Here is a 16,776-nt window from a genome sequence, read left to right as displayed (position 1 = left end):
CCCCCCCCCCCCCCTCCCCCCATCCTCTGTTCAAAAATATGGGGGTAAAATTAATTCTTGCCACGTGGCAGGGGAGAAAGTCAGTAGGGGGAAATTAGTTCCAGTTTTGACAAATACATTGTAAGGAAAAATTATTTGCTTAATAAAACTATAACGATTACTTCACTAGCAGTGCTGTTTGACTTTAAGCATCTAGTGTGAATATGCCAGGAATGCAAGATCAGGTCTCCAAATGTACGTGGAGGAGTTTATAGACTAAGGAAAACTGGAGCTCAAAATAACAGGGAAGTTACACCAGTATAATCCAAGGTGTAAAATGTCACACAGAAACTACTGTGAAATGGCTTCAAATTTAAGTTAATATATCCCTCTTCCTCATGGTCTTGTAACAATGCCCGTAGTCTTGTACAATAGGTACAGTTTCTTATTACATTCTATGGGAGATTTTTAAAAACTATAAAAGGTTATTTTAAGTTCTGTCAAACCATTCCTTCCAGGAGCATGTGGATGTGATTACTTCATGAGCTCCAAGGCTGCTCATTCTTACACTGAAAAATTGAGCTTTGTCACAGGTCTTTGCTCTCAAAAAGATCGCTGCATGACCTACAAGATCTCACAGGATAATAAATAAGTTTTCATCTTTGCCAAAGTTTTTTTGTCCCTTTGACTTTACTTTTAAATCTAATTTTCTGTGTTGGGAGGAATAAATTGTCTGGTGAGAGGGAAACAGTAGCTATAACCTATCTCAGGTTTATTTAGACTTTTGCATATCTGTGTTGGAAACAAGCCAGTGCAATACAGACTAAATGAAATCATCATAAAGTGGCCACTGAAGGGATAGGGAAGTATACTGCGTAGTTATCAGTGAGTATTTGTCAACTGTGATGATGTTTCAAGAAGATTATCCTTTAGGGATCTGCCCTGCTATACCTTAAAGCATTTGTTAATAGTTTGCTAGACTTTCCATCCCTCTCCAGAAGCCATCTGTTTGAATTGAATTGAGACACAAGACTATCAATATACAGAGGAATGTGTTAAAATTATGACACTGGACCTGCAGTATATTTGGAAAACTGAAAATGAGCACAATTTGAGAAGGTTGCTTAGTATTCAGAATGCTCTTGAAAAAATAGAAGATGAAGGCGAGAAAAAGCATACTACTTGAAGGGGGCAGATGTGGGGAAGATGAATAGATTATATAAACATGGATGAAGAAAATAAATGGCCAGGCAGCTCTATGGCACATGGGAATCCAGGCAATACGTTGAATCACATAGTGAATGCACCATCCTTCTGAGACTGTTGAAATCTGGAAATCTGACAATGCGGTTTCTGTAAAACATAGGTGGGAAGGACTCTGCTGTAGCTGCTGCTGGTGAGGTGCGGTGGTGTGCAGTGCTCAGTTTGGAGCACTGTGTTTTAAGAGAATCACAGATTGGAGAAAATTTAAAGGAAAAACTAGGAGAAACTGTGACTATTAGTAATGTGACTAGGAAGAAAGGTCTGGAGTTTGAGCAAATGCATGTGAGAAATCTTTACACAAAGAGTGGAGACCTCTCGTTCTTTGAAATCACTAGTAGAGTGGCAAGAAACAGTTTCTTGTATGAGTTGGGTAAGAGGAAAAATTTAGAAACTTGATACGGTGACAACACTGGAACAGGCACCTCAGTGAGCTGAGTAATAGCTGTCCCTGGAAATTAAGAACAGGGCAGACATGCACATCAGTGATGGTTTAAGTGTACTTGGTGTACTTGGAGAGAAATGAGAGAGCTCATCCAACTCTGTTTCTCATTCTGTACATTCTTGATTGTAAAAGGTTACAAAATCACGTATCTCCGCCAAGCAACCCCTTTCCTCTGGCATACTTGACCACTGCAGCCCCATACAAGTTCACATGGTGAGTTTTGTTCCAACTTCCTCTTTGCTATCACAGGCTCTCTGTTTCCTTCCATCTTCCTGGAGCTGGAGGTCAGTAGGGTGACTTAGCCTGAAACACCTGAGGGTGTTTGCAATGTGGAAGATGCTCTTTTGTAGGTATCACTTTCTCTAGGACTTTGTTGTGCCCAGGGCCTTAGAAAGCAAATGGCCCTGTTGTAGCCTGCAGTCCTAGCTAACTCCTTTTCCTAATCTCTTCTAAGGGCACGCAGCCATATTTGACATCTGTCTGTCAAATTCACAAGTCTTTCCTTGAATCAGCCCTCAGTGTTCCCCTTGTAGAAGCCTGTCAGCTGCTTCTGTTCCCCTTTGCACCGTAGACTGTAGCTGCTACAACCATTAAGCTCCCACTTTCCCCTGTCTCTGTAAAAGGAGTACTTCCTTGGCATGCATGAAATTTATGGTATCATGGTAAAAATGTGAAGTCTATACCCACATTGCACTGCATAAAATATGTATTATCTATGCAACACTGTTATTGAAGAGATGCAAAGTGACATTTCCATACTATGCGTAAATGCTTCTTGAACACATAATTTTGCCTATAACGTTTTGACAAAAATGCCAATAGCTTTTTAGTTTTCTCAGCTCTACTGACTTTTCAGAGCCTGAACATAGTTTGGTTTAATTCTTGCCTTAGTTTTGCTAAAAACATCAGTGGTGACAGCAGATCAACACGAAGGATCCTTTTTACTTGCCAGATAAGAATCTGAAGTTTAATTTATATTTACCAAAATTTTCATTTTTGTTTTGCTAACTTGACATGCTCAGCATAGGATTAACTTTTAAAAGGGCATACCTGCAATACCACAGTGGAAGGTGCGGTTGGAGTTGTGCTTTAAGCATGGAAAATAGTTCAGTGTTAAAAAGTCCGTACTGGGATCCAGACGTCAAGTGTCCTGTGTTAGTGTGCATCACTGGACTAACAAAACTACAACATTGTTTTCTCTCTCTGGTTCTGAAATTGGAGACTGCATATTTTTGTCAATGCCAGAAGGAACAGAGACTAGATCTTGATTTAAATCGTATATATTTAAAGGCTCTTTTTCCCCAGATGTATGTATTAACTGGGAAACAAACTGGGGGGGAAAAAAAAAATCCTTTGAAATAAACCAGATTCCTAATGGAATAAGAAAACTCCCTCCAGTGCATTTTCTCCCTCTGTGTCAGCTTTTATAGTTCTGTTTCTGGCACGCATATTTTGAGATTTCTTTAAAGATTGTTAAGAAATTTTCTCTTACATCAACAAACAATTTTCAGAGTCCTAACAAAGCTTTAATAAAAAGCATCTTGTACAGAATCAGGGTGATCAGGGAGGGAAAGGGGCAAAAGAGGTTGTAGGATGGGGAGCACAGGGCTGGTTTGTAATTTGTTTTTTACTTTCTAAGATCACCAAAATGTAAAGCTGCGTTTCGGGCTTGTTTTTTTCAGGAAAAGAAATGCTTGCATAGGGGGTGTGTGTGTAATGATATCTGTTGAGAACAGCAATCAGTAACTTCATTTGCACTTGCAGGGTTGTATTTATTAATGTCATGCTGTCATTAAGTTGCCCTGTCTCAGCCTGACTCAGCCTGTTAGCTGGCACTCAATAAATGGTGAAGAACAAAATCTGAAGGAAACCTTTCGAGGTTCAGATAGTGCTATAGGAAACCCCTCCCAAAAATACTAGAAAAGCCTGGAAAATGTACAGTAGACCAAGTGTTTTGCTGAAGCTTTAAAGGCTAGCAAAAATCTTTCCAAGTTTCTACTGGCAAAAACCTCCTGGACTCACCTGCTATTTTTTTTCTTTTCCCCTTAGGGTTGTGCAATGAGCAGTAAGCAGGAATACCTCTGTACAGAGTTCAGCTGAGCTACCAGCAAAATTCCTGTCTGAGAGCATATTGCATTACAGGCTCGGCAGACCAGTAATGTGCTCTCAACTTGCTTGTTTAAACATAATGACACCACTACAGTCTTTTTCCAAAATACCTTGAGGTGGGCAGACAGGCTATGTGTGTACGTATATGTATGTGTCTGTCTAGAAGTCCATGCCCTGAAGGTGGAGGGGAGCAAGTTTCACATGATGCACCTTCAGGATTGAAGCTAAAGGAAATACAGGAGCACATCTGGAACTGCTATATTAATGAGAGGATTAAGAGAGCACGAAGCAAGCACGGAGCATACCCATAAAACAGAAGGTCAAACCTTTTTTAGCTCTGGGTCTAAATTAAAAACCACATTTTGGTAATTCGTTATGCATCCAAGATGTCTAAGATACAGATTATTCACAGAGTGCCCAGGAGTGATGAAGGAATGCCACTTTTGATCCGAAAGGAATGGAGATTAGCCATATCAGTTTGGTGCTCTGATCACCGAGGGCAGGGGGTGGGGGAAGAATTCATAGAGTATTAAATGCTTTTTTGTACTTAAGTAGGAATGGGGAGTAGGGAAGAATGTAACCCTGCAGAGATTTTTAGGTGTTTTCAGCAATAACTGACTAAAAGTGTATGTTTTCAAAATATGTCAGGTGACTGTTTTGCAGGTGCTAATCATTCCCACAGTACTAAAAATTGTTTATAACAGATGTTAAAAAATGAAACTTTTTGCTTTTGATTTTAGTTCCATCTATTTTGCAGTGTAGAAACAAGAGTTTGTTCTGTGAGTTTTATTTATATCATTTTGTTTTCCCTTTTTGTACCGGTTTGTGTAAAAAACAAACAAGCAACAGCCAAACAAACAAAAAGCCCAAGGCCAATGAAAAAGTAAAAGGAAAGGAGAGGAATTCACAATACCAAATATATGTAGTAGTGGGAGACACATCCAGCACTTGAAAAACGTGTATTCTTTTGTATTAGAAGCATCCTTGTCTTAAAATCTCAATAAAAGAGCAAAATGTTACTGCTCCACATCTGCCCTGTCTTCGGCACATGTTTAACTTCAGGCACTGTCATTGGTTTTGGTGGTAATGTGAGGGAGGTCAAACATATGGTAAGTTGCAAAAAATTAATCTAGGGGACTGTTGTCTAAGTGGTCTATGGAATCAGCGCTTGTCTGCAAGAGCCCGGCTGCTGGCTGGTGTTTTGGGTTTTTTCTCTCCAGCTGTAAATCTCATTTTTAAAATACTGGAGTGTACCAGACACTTTCTGAATAACACTCCTCGATGCAATTATTTGCAATAGCTGCCAGGGAGGTATTAGGAGGTCTCAAAGAGGAGCAGAGCATCTGCAAAACCCACTCCGTGTTAACGTATGGTTCTTGCTCAAAAATACACAAATCCCTGGGTTCGGTCCACATAGCCATAGCATAGACTCAGAGCCTTGAAGAAAAAGTTTTTCTGGTCACTTGCTGAAATATCCAGCTTCTGTTTAACAGTAAAACAAGATACAGAAGGAGGAAGAGGGAAGGAGCTGGGTAGTGTAGGTATTTCCTTCACAGTCTGATGTGATGATTTTGATCTCTCTGCAACTGAACTAGATGATCTCCGGCAAGCTGTTGGACTTTGTGTCTTGGGTTCTTCAGCTAAATAGTTGTGCCTCTCTCCTTGCAGACGCGCTGTGAAAATGCAGGCCTGTGGTTGCTGCTATTGTAGCTAGTGAGATCAGAGGATGCCTGTGCTGGGCTAAGTAAAAAGCTTGATGGGGAAATTTATGTGTAATACACTGATCAAATTCGTCTAAAATGTACTTAAAAACTCTGCTAAATCCAGATTTGGGCAGTTTTGGTTTTTTGGCTCTACTCTGCTTAGTCCATATCTATGCTGTCACAGTCAGAGTTTTACAGTCGGTGTTGCTTAAGGAGATGGCTTTGCATGCCTCCCTGAAATGTCTGAACACTGAAGTAATAGCAGAAGATGTGACGTGGAAGAAAGCTTGGTGCTCCAAAATCACTGTTCTTACTCCGTTTATCATAGTTGATATTCTACTGGGCACTGAATTGTGGTTCCTGTGTTCCATCTCTGGATGGTGCTTTCCTTCATAAAGAATTTCTGTTGAGATCGGTACTGAGAAGTCAGAGATGTCAGGAGTGTGCTCAGCAGCAGCATTCATCTCTCATAAACTGGTTGCATCTTGTGTAGCATACTGCTGAAATATCTCAGTGTCTCTAAATAAATTGCCCATGGCATTTCCTTGACTATCAGAATTATACCCTAGATGTCTTCCAGCCTTTTACTTGCTTTGCTTGGAGAACTGGGAGCAGGAGTGGAAATGACTCATAGGTGGCAATGTCAGCACAGAGGGAAAACACTTTAAATAATCTTACAGCAAAGACAACCTTTCTTAATAGCAGAGAACCTTTCTTTTTGTGCCTGCTTTCTGCCAGTAAAGTGAAATAAAGAAGGTAAAGAAGCAGCAAATTGTTTTGCATGTTTTTGGGGGGTTGACTGCTTCCAGTGTGACAATTAACTCTAGCAAAAAGAGCATGTAAATGTTGTGCAACAGCTCTGCAACAAATTTCCAGACATGCTGTTTCTTCGCCACTTAATTTTCTGAGCTTGTTTTTTCAAATCCAACTGAAGTTCACTTCAGTCCACTGGAAATAAGTGCTTTCTGCATGCACATGAAGAGGCACAGCCAACCGCCCTTCAAGAACTAGTCACTGGGATCTTGGTTGAACTGTTCGGTTCCAGTTTCCATGATTTAAAAATGAACTTCTTTAATGACATAATGAAAATAAGTGTACAGGGTTGTGCTTTTCCCATCTGCCCAGGTCTGGTGAAGGAAGGAGTTTTGTGAACCTTGTGAGCTCTTCTTTGGCCTCCCACTGAGAGGCTGAAGGAGCTGAGAGGAGAAGGACCACAAGTATTTCTCCCCTAACAGTTCACAGCTGCCTAGGTAGTGCCAAGGTTACTTGCTGTCAAAAAAGCCTCATGTGTATAACTCATATGTACTCATTTCTTGCCATGTTTAGTTGAGAGTATAAAGGATTAAAATCCCTGGATTTCCACTACCATCTCCTCTTCCATTACAGGGCTCAGACCTGCAGCCCCTCCTCTGCTAGCATGGCTTTGACAGCGCAGCTAGGGGTACATCTCTGTCATGTACCCAACACTGAGGTGAAGGGTGTTTTCAGAGTATACTCTGAGATAAATTTTTAAATCTGTGTTTCCCCACTCTCACTGGTAAAAATGACTGCTTAACCCTCAACAAACTCTGAAGCCCATCATTCTCCATTAACAAATGGGCTAGTAGGGTGCAGTGCTGGGCAGAGCGCTCTGCATCCACCCACTGCTTACAGAAATTGTGTGTTTTGTCTTCCAGACTCCGACCTGAGCATGCGGACGCTCAGCACACCCAGTCCAGCATTAATATTTCCACCGAATTCCCCCGGTTTCCAGAATGGCAGAGGGTCGTCGACATCTTCATCCTCAGTCACTGGGGAAACTGTTGCCATGGTCCACTCGCCACCGCCAACTCGTCTCACTCATCCTCTCATCCGGTTGGCGTCCAAGCACCAGAAGGAACAGGCCAACATTGACCGGCTGCCCGACCACTCCATGATCCAGATATTCTCCTTCCTGCCCACCAACCAGCTGTGCCGCTGTGCCCGTGTGTGCCGCCGCTGGTATAACCTTGCCTGGGACCCCCGACTTTGGAGGACTATTCGCCTGACCGGCGAGACAATCAATGTAGACAGGGCTCTTAAAGTGCTGACCCGGAGGCTTTGTCAGGATACACCCAACGTATGTCTCATGTTGGAGACGGTAATTGTTAGTGGCTGCAGGCGGCTCACAGACAGAGGACTCTACACCATTGCCCAGTGCTGTCCAGAACTGAGGAGGCTGGAGGTGTCTGGCTGTTACAACATCTCCAATGAGGCGGTCTTTGATGTCGTGTCACTGTGCCCAAACCTGGAACACCTGGATGTGTCAGGTAACAGGAAAAACTTCAGTACAGATGTCTCTGATTCTAAATGCCTCATGCTTGTCCAACCCCTGGCCCCAGAACCACACACTTTCTCTTTCTGTGTTGTCTTTTGAAGTAGGAGTGCCAGTCTCCTGACAAAGTAGAAGTGAGATGGGCACCACTAGAATCTCAGTACCCAAGATGCCCGCAGCACCTCTTGGTGGCCAGGCCTCCCCCAATAGAGATGAGCTAGCAGAGATGGCCCATTCAAATAGCATGAGTACTTTTTATAGACTTTTGCACAGACCACCCTTACAAGGGCCTGCGTTGCAGTCAGTGCTACATCATATGGTGAAGGCTAGTTACTAAGGCAAAATTTGTTTTATCTTTTTCATATATATATATATATATATATGTATATATATATAATATGTAGAGTACATATACAATGTATATATCTGTAATCTGTTAAGTGACTTGAGTAGGAGCTCAGAATCACTGCTAGGCTTTTGTCTGGGTATAAATGTCAGTTGTCACCCCTAGCTAAACTTCAAGGTCCCCTTGTTTCTATTGCTATTTTAAGATGACTTAGCTAGCTTGGACCTTTTTTTTTTTTTTTTTTTTTTTTCCCCAATAGTGTATATATTTGCTTAGTGGCTTTCTGCTTTTCCCCTCACCCAATTACAATATAACACTGCAGCTGTTTAGATCAGCAGAAATCTTTTAGACAATTTTCCTCAGACCTGCTGTGGGGAAACAAGATGTTTTTTCCGAAGGGCAGCCACACTGAATTTCCTCTCTGCAAATAGGTTGGCACTTAATGGAAAGGAGGTAGCCAAGCAGAGCACTGAAGTAAATCTCATGCTGATACTTACTTTGTGATCTCACTTGTTATTGGTTTAATGTTGTAATCGATCAGCTGGACCTGATTTGCCATTGCAGGGGAACTAATGGCAATAAGCAGGACGAAGTGGGCATAGGAAGCAATGCTATTGAGTCACTAGTACCCAGATAAACTGTTTTTTCCAAGGCTGCCTATCTGGTGTACACTGATTTACTTTCTTTTTGCTGCCTTTTATGTTTTTTTTAACTGATTTATCCAATTCTATCACCTAATATTCCTAGGATGGCAGAATGTCATGGAAAGCATCAAAACACATAGCAATAAATCAGAATTATTCATTTTTTGTGATTGCTCTCTGAAATGGCCAGGTGATAAAGAGTCTTTGTGGGACTGCAGGGGTATCCTGTCCCACGGAGTCTATTCAGAGTGACCTTGCATATGAATTACTTATTGTCAGTACATACTGACATTAGTTCTGGATTGCTAACCACACATTCAAGCTGAAGCATCTCCAGCACCAGAGGAAAGTGTGCCTGTGTGATTTAGACCTAGAGCTACATATCACTTTGAAAGCTGGCTCTATCCCTGACATATTTATGCTTTTCTTACTACATCCTCTAGGGTGGTATGGAGAACTGAATGGCTCAAGCATCCTGGGCCTGGAGAGACAGGACAGGTAGAATTCTAAGCTGAAGGTCTACTGCCTTGTCACATCAGTCTGTTTGGTGACACCCTGAGTGCATCCGGGGGCTTGTACGTAACTGGAAATTATTTGGTCCACAGCTCCTATAGATAGATATGCTATAGAATGAAGGTGATTTTTCAAAAGCAAAGAAGATTAAAAGATGATGCCAGGTCTTGAAAGAGGTTCTTTTGGGGTCTGCCTTCATTTGTGGTTTCCCCAAACTTGTTACTTTCAGACCTAGAAGATGGTGTCTTCCCGAAGAGCTCATCAGTTTGGTCCAAAGTGTGTGAAGGATGAGTCCTTCAATTTTGTCTCATTCATGGGTCAGAAAGGTAATTTTAGTCCCACACTCTTCAAAGTTGTCCTTTTCTTTTTAGAACAGATGAAGTTTGAACATAGTCAGAAGTCAAGGGTGTTTGGGTTCAGACGTGGCTTTTGCTGCATGTGCCTGCCTGTGAATCGAGGATAATTGATCTCTGGGGTCTTGTTTTGAGTAAACTTTTTTCATTCTGATGTAGGTAATTTTGGAGGATATTTTGGAAGCAGGATTCCATTTTCCCCCTCCTTCTGTCTGTAGGAGGGCAAGGCTTGTACCTACACACTCGAGCAATTCTCAGGACTGAAGTGATTCACTGGTTTGTTTTCATACAGAGCAAGAGAAGTTGGGTACATGTGCTGGGAGATAACACTTTATTTGTAGCTAGTTAATTAAAACCCAGTTCACAGTTGTACATCTAGTTGAATCTCTCTCCCCCTTGGATGGATACTTGGCAGAAATAATGTACCAAAATCTTTAATGTCAAAACCAGATGTTCATATTAACTTTAAGAGTTTTCCGCAGTGTAAGTTCTGTCACTCTCAGCATCCACTTTGTGGGCAGGTCTGAGATATCTCTAGAAGTTGGTTGAGCTTGACTGAAAGTTATTATCTAACACTCTAGCCAACATTTTTTTCAATCTGTTTGGAAGTTTCTCCTCCCTTTTAAAAATCAGTTATACTTGGTTTATGGAAAATTCTGTTACAAGGGTTTTGTTTTTACATTTTTTATTATTTAGGACAGAAAAATTGTTGCAGACCCAGGAACCTGTCATTTTGCCTAAAAATCAGGCAGTTCTATATTAACATGGACTCTTTTTCTGGTGAAACCATTTTGAATACCCTTCCCATGAAGTATTTCACAGTGTAGCCAAAGTAACTAGACAAGGCGATGCTGAGCTCGTCAAAACAGTGATCACACACTGGTCTAGGCGGCTCCAACCCTGCTGTGAGACTTCTGACCCATTCACTTTCTAATTGCAGTCATTAAAGCATTCCCCCTTCTTGGATCCTCAGCAGGCAGAATGTTCTCCTCGGCCTCATGGACCCTTCATTCTCATTTAGCCAGATTTTAAAATTGAATTCTGGTCAGCATGTAAAATATCCAGACTGACTCCTTAATCCAGCAGACTCCTTAGGCAAACACAATAGCGACAGCTACATCAGGTCCAGAAGAACTCTGCCTAGGTGCCAACTTCTTCTGTGGAAACCCAGCTCAAGGATGGGGATTCCTGTGGTGCATTTTGTATCACCTACTCGAAAGAACCTATTAGAGGTGAAATTTTTACAGTGTTAGCATTGTACTGCTTCCCTTTAGAAAAATCACTGTGTTATTGAGCACATATATAGTACTTACTTGAAGGCAAACATATTTCCAAAGATTGCACCATGACATAGATTGATCTGCAATCCAGTCTGAAGAGGAAATAGCAGCATGCAGTTTTACGATGTTGTTTGTTGAACAAAGTGCTTTGCTTCAAGGCCCCAGAGCTTCTGCCTGACCTGTGGACAATTTGCCCATTTCATTATGTGAAGCCTAAGGTAAAATTTGCATCTGTTCAAATAATTTTGAAGCCTAAATTAAAGATCCAGCTGCAAATTCAAATGATGAATATAGAAATCTAACTGCAGGTGGCAGAACGTTTCAAATCCATATCCCATGCTGCTTACAGCATTTTTGTGAGCCCACTGGATTATCGCAAGGGATTTTTTTTTCCTTTTTATTTTTAAGAACTGAAGCACATTCATACCTTCCACTAAGCCTCTGAATGAGAACCTGTTGTATCAAGTGGTATGGGTTTGGGTAATTCAGGTTTTTGAGGTAGTCTCTATACACTGTCATGCTCTTTACTTCCAGGCTGCAGGATTTTGCAGCATTTCCAATACATGGAGCATTAAGGTCATCATCCTAACTTTTCTGGCTTTTCATGGGTCACTTCATCACCATTGGCCAGTGCTTCAGCAATACAGAAAAGCTCTTTTTTATCCCTTCCTGAGGACATCTCTTTAAGCATAAGCTTCAGAATTTGTCTGAGTGGACATTTACGGCTAAAACTGTTGGGCCTTGATCACTGACAGGTAGACCCTTCCTTCTTCCTTTCAGCTGTTTCTAGCTATGCTAAAGCAATGTGCCCAGCTGAACTTGGCACAGATAAGAATTTCCCTTCAGGAGCTCATGATTGCCAGTCTGCAGTGCAGCAGAAACAGCACTTTCCAAAAAAAAACTTTCATTCACCACCTTGCACAGAATGGAGGCTAAAAACGGGGAAAGTCTGTGAGCGTGTTTTTCCCTTTAATGTAGCCCTTTATCTTTTCTTGCAAGGTCTGGTGTTTCTCCTCTAGTCTAGTCACCTCCATTCATGTCCAGACTTTCTCACTCGAAACAGTCCTTTTCTGCATCTGTCCATGTCCTCCCATGCCCTTACCAGTCTGTTGGCTCCCACTGACTCTCCCCATTCTCCTTAGGTTACCCGAATCTCCACCCTTGTGCAAGCACATATTCTTGCCATGGTTTTGCATCCTTTCCACGTTGTAGGCTTGGGGCTGGATTCACATCTGTTCTCCAAATGCTTTTTTGGAGGGTGGGTGTGGTTTGTCTTTTTTATAATGGGGTTTGATGGTGAAAGGGCCTCTGATGTTGGTTTACAAACTCAGCCAGTGAGCAATGAGACTGCCTCTGATAAAAAAGCTACGTTGGTTGTCATTAAGTACCATTTTCACAAATTGTCACTGGGTTTATATTGCAGTAGCAGATCATAGACTGTCCCTAGATAAACTTGGGACCATCGTGTTACGTTTGGGCTATGGACAATATCAGCCCCACTGCTTTGCTGGAGCTCAGAATCCCAAAGCAATCTCACTGAGACCAGTAGTGGAGTTTATCATTTCCTCTGGTGTTGGGGCCCATCAGAGCAAATCCAGATCAGTCAGTCAGGATGATTCTGCTCTTGCAACACAAAGATATCTTCATTACATCCAGTATGCGATTTCATGCCCACCTTTCTGGTCTTGCCGTGTGATTTGTTTTCATTACTTGCTTAAATTCGCTGTGTTTTTCCACTTAGGCTGCTCCAAAGTAACATGCATCAGTTTGACCCGTGAAGCCTCCATCAAGCTGTCTCCCTTACATGGGAAGCAAATCTCCATTCGCTACTTGGACATGACGGACTGCTTCGTCCTGGAGGACGAAGGACTGCACACCATTGCCGCTCACTGCACTCAACTGACCCACCTGTACCTGCGCCGCTGTGTCCGCATCACCGACGAGGGTCTCCGCTACCTGATGATTTACTGCACGTCCATTAAGGAACTGAGCGTGAGCGACTGTCGCTTTGTCAGTGACTTTGGCATGCGGGAGATTGCCAAGCTGGAGTCACGCCTCCGATATCTTAGCATCGCTCACTGCGGCCGGATCACAGACGTGGGCATCCGTTACATAGCCAAATACTGCAGCAAGCTGCGCTACCTCAATGCGCGGGGCTGCGAGGGCATCACGGACCACGGCGTGGAGTACCTCGCCAAAAATTGCACAAAACTCAAATCACTAGATATTGGCAAGTGCCCTCTGGTCTCAGACACCGGCCTGGAATTTCTAGCCCTCAACTGCTTCAACCTGAAGCGCCTGAGCCTGAAGTCATGTGAGAGCATCACTGGGCAGGGCCTGCAGATTGTAGCTGCCAACTGTTTTGACCTGCAGATGTTGAATGTGCAGGACTGCGATGTCTCTGTGGATGCTCTGAGATTTGTTAAACGACATTGCAAGCGCTGTATTATAGAGCACACCAACCCTGCCTTCTTCTGAAAGGACACCCTGAACCTGTTGTTACAATGCAGTATTAAAAACACTGATGTATAAACACATGCTCCCATATTCAGTAATGCTGTCTTTTCTATAGCTTATGGGAGTCAGCTTTTCTTGTATGTTGTGGGTGAGGGGGGTTTCTAGAGGACTATTTTGTTTGCTTTTTATATGATCACTCTTTAAGGTGCGGTGGGTCTCCATGGAGAGGCTGCCTTAATGCAAAAGCAATGAGTGCTCAGCATCCTCAGTGGGGTGCCGTTTCCATAACAGCCATGATCTTGTCCCAGGCTACAGTAGCTACCTCCAAAGGAAATAGCACATAATCCCTCCTTTGGAAATGCTACTAAGCTGTATCAAATATATCTGAATTCCAGCTGTGCTCATGAAGCTGACTATGCAATATGTGTCTGTGTTCCCCAGATTCTTCCGATATGGTTGATAAAACATCCCCTTGTCTCCAAGTAGTTTCTCTTTGGTAGTCATCCATTGTGATCCCTCAGGAAATACTAGATAGTGCTCTTAAACATACTTGACTGAGGCGGAATAAGACCTGCTGGCCATTGCCAAGCACTCTGGTGAATGAGTCTGGAGACTGTGTCCATGCGTGGATTCTCTTGGAAAGCCCACCTCCAGGTCACATGTGCATCATCACTACTTGCCCTCATTTCTAAATCCGCCCTCTCCTGCATGTGTAGTACCATTCCCTGGTCGCAGATGGGGGCTTCAGGGTCTGATAAACAGTGACATATCTGAGTGAAGGAAAGCATGAGATATTAGTGGCCCGGCAAAGGGAAAAGCCACCAAGTTGGCCTGAGAAGCTGCTGTGATTCTGCAACAAGCTGAGTATGGTCTATGCGCTGTCATACACCGGGGACTCAGGCGTTGTGGAACAGCTTGCATGGGGTAGTCTCAATTGCTGTGCTGAGCAGCTGTCACCAGAAAGTCAGTCTTTGTTCCTTCACTGTATCTCTTCAGCAGCTGGGGCATTACAGTTGACAGTCCCTGAGCAAACCAGGCACGTGCATTGACGTAAATCCATTATGTGCCTCAATACACATAGAAACCGGACCCTTTTCTGGGCCTTCCAGTTCAAACGATAGGTGGCTGATTTTGAGACTTCAGAGACACTAACCTGATGTTAGATAACACCCCTGGGGATGGAGGGGCTTAGAGTGTTATTCACATTAGATTTAGATTTTGTGAAATCTTGTCTGTATGTGTTCCCTTAGGCTGGAGAAATGGCTGCCATTCAACAAGGAATTAAAACGCCAGTGTCGCCCTGTGACAGTGGGAGCCCCTTGTAGTCTCGTGGTCACTCTTGATCATGGAAGAGCAAGAGTGGTTTGGAGTTTCCCCCATCTCATTGTCTTCTTCCCCAGAGCGTGTGGTCATTTCATGGTTACTTTCTTCACAATTTTCTGGCAGCCGTTTCTGTGCATTTTCATATGTAATGCTCAGATCTGAAAGCCAGACACATTAGGGGTGATGATATTTTCAGGCAGGCCCCCTGTGCCTGACTGACAGGTGAATTCATACATTCAGCTCAAACGCTATAAACATCTAGGTAGAGAACGTAAGAAGGGAAGCACCATGTCTGGTTTTCATAAGCAGTAGTTCCATCATCTGCAGACAACACTAATAAAATCATTGATATGAAGTGAAAATCCATATGCTTGAGAAAAATACATAACTGCTAAGGAAATACTTGTAGCAAGGCTCTCTCGAATTACAAAAAAGCAGTGGTTTGGACATGTCCCTGCAGAGGGAATTTGTCCTACTGCTGCAAAAATTCCTGTAACTTATGTATGTTCCTCCAGTTTTGAGTTTCTTAACATACAGGATGTCATCAACCCTGAATTATAAATCAGATTGTACTAAAGCAAGGAGGGCCATGGAAAATGAATTTGTTATAAATTTGCTACTATTACTAGTCAGTGACTAATAGGGGATGATACCATCCTTTGGCCAGTTAATATCACTTTGGTTTTCCTTTCTGTGTTTTTAAAATTAGAGATTCTTCTCCAGCAACTAGTACAGTATATTTTATCTGAGCCAGCTCTACTCTGTGTTTATCCTTTATCTCAAAATGGCCCCGAGGATAGTTAAATGTTAAGCCCGTTCCTGAGGATGGTGGGATTTTGAGCCATTTGCACTCATGAAATATAAGGCCTCATTAGTAACATTTAACTGTTTATTAAAAAAAAGAAAAAAAAAAAGCTACTTTTCTGGCTATGCTAAATTGAGTGAGTAGTGCTACATGGTTTTTTAAGGTTTCTGATGTTTAAATTGGCCTGTACTGTACAAATCTCACTATAAAGCCTTAATTTGCTACCAAGAAATAAAGCAATATATTGGTAACTGATGAGCATGCATCGTCATTTGCACTAACTGATTAACTTCTGGTGAAAAAGAATAAATACTTATAAAACTTTTCTTGAAAGGTAGGTGGGTGAATGAACACATCAGCACATCAGGTAGGTGGATGACTATATTAAAAAACAGTAAAAAAAGATTGGGTTAGATTATGACCTTGCCTATCTGTCTCTTTAAAATTTGATTTTCCTCATGCGATTCTTTTTGACCCTGAAACTTAATCATTAACTGGAAGTGTAAGTAAAAAAAAAACAAACAAACCAAAAACAAAACAAAAAAAAACACCCAGTATATAAAAAGCACATGTATAAAAATTTCAGGAGGGCCTCTGCATCAGTTTAAAGGCAAGTTAATATATTTGATGTGAAAAGTAAAAGAGAATGGCTGAAAGGGTAGAGCACTTACAGGTGCAGCGTTGCCTTTTGAATGCTCTAAAAAAACTGCTCTGGGGGGGCACTGGTGGAAAATGAATAAAGGTAATTTTTCTAAGCCAAACATTATTTAAAGTATATAGTCTTACATGATCTGAGTTGGCACTCTGAGACTGCTACTTACCTCAAGAAAATTTGAATTTAACTTATTGATACAGCTTGCCTGTTTTGACTTTTAACCTTTTTCCTACGTCTACTTGCAAAATGACATGACCAGAAAAGAAGCTGAAATAGTGCGTGTGGAGCTGAATTTGCTGGATGGGTTGCAACATGTGACTGATGTGTCTTCGTTCCAATTTGGGGTTGGCAAAGACTATAAATTTCCTGAGCGAAAACATTGTTGATTCTTGAACCATAAAATTGGGGCTCAGGCACTGAGGCTTCTTTTGCTCTGTGATAGCATGTGGTGATCTCATCAAAGAAAGCAGTGATGAATCACAGCAGTCAGGCTGGCACGTTGTTTATGTCTTTGGAATAACTTGTGTCCTGTAGAGAGAGGACTCTTAGAAAAGTCACATCTAAACTACCATGCACTGTGATTACAGCCAAAGCTCAGTACCTAGGTCTTC

At 42.0% G+C, this 16,776-nt stretch overlaps 1 protein-coding gene across 2 annotated transcripts in view; it reads left to right on the top strand.

The window, feature by feature from the left end:
* FBXL7 (F-box and leucine rich repeat protein 7) overlaps positions 1-15,765 on the top strand; it is a 147,201-nt gene extending 131,436 nt beyond the window's left edge. For both annotated transcript variants that reach the window (XM_026843431.1, XM_026843433.1), the window contains 2 exons: positions 7,173-7,784; positions 12,667-15,765. In XM_026843431.1, the coding sequence (XP_026699232.1) occupies positions 7,187-7,784; positions 12,667-13,403 (1,335 nt within the window). In that variant the 5' untranslated portion in view covers positions 7,173-7,186 and the 3' untranslated portion in view covers positions 13,404-15,765. The remainder of the gene's footprint in view (positions 1-7,172; positions 7,785-12,666) is intronic.
* The last annotated feature ends 1,011 nt before the right edge of the window (positions 15,766-16,776 follow it).

This window comes from Athene cunicularia, assembly GCF_003259725.1.
Source record: "Athene cunicularia isolate RWA chromosome 2 unlocalized genomic scaffold, athCun1 chr2_part1, whole genome shotgun sequence".
NCBI lineage: Eukaryota > Metazoa > Chordata > Aves > Strigiformes > Strigidae > Athene > Athene cunicularia.
Note: the sequence above shows the minus strand (reverse complement) of the source record. Positions and strands in the feature narration are given on the sequence as shown.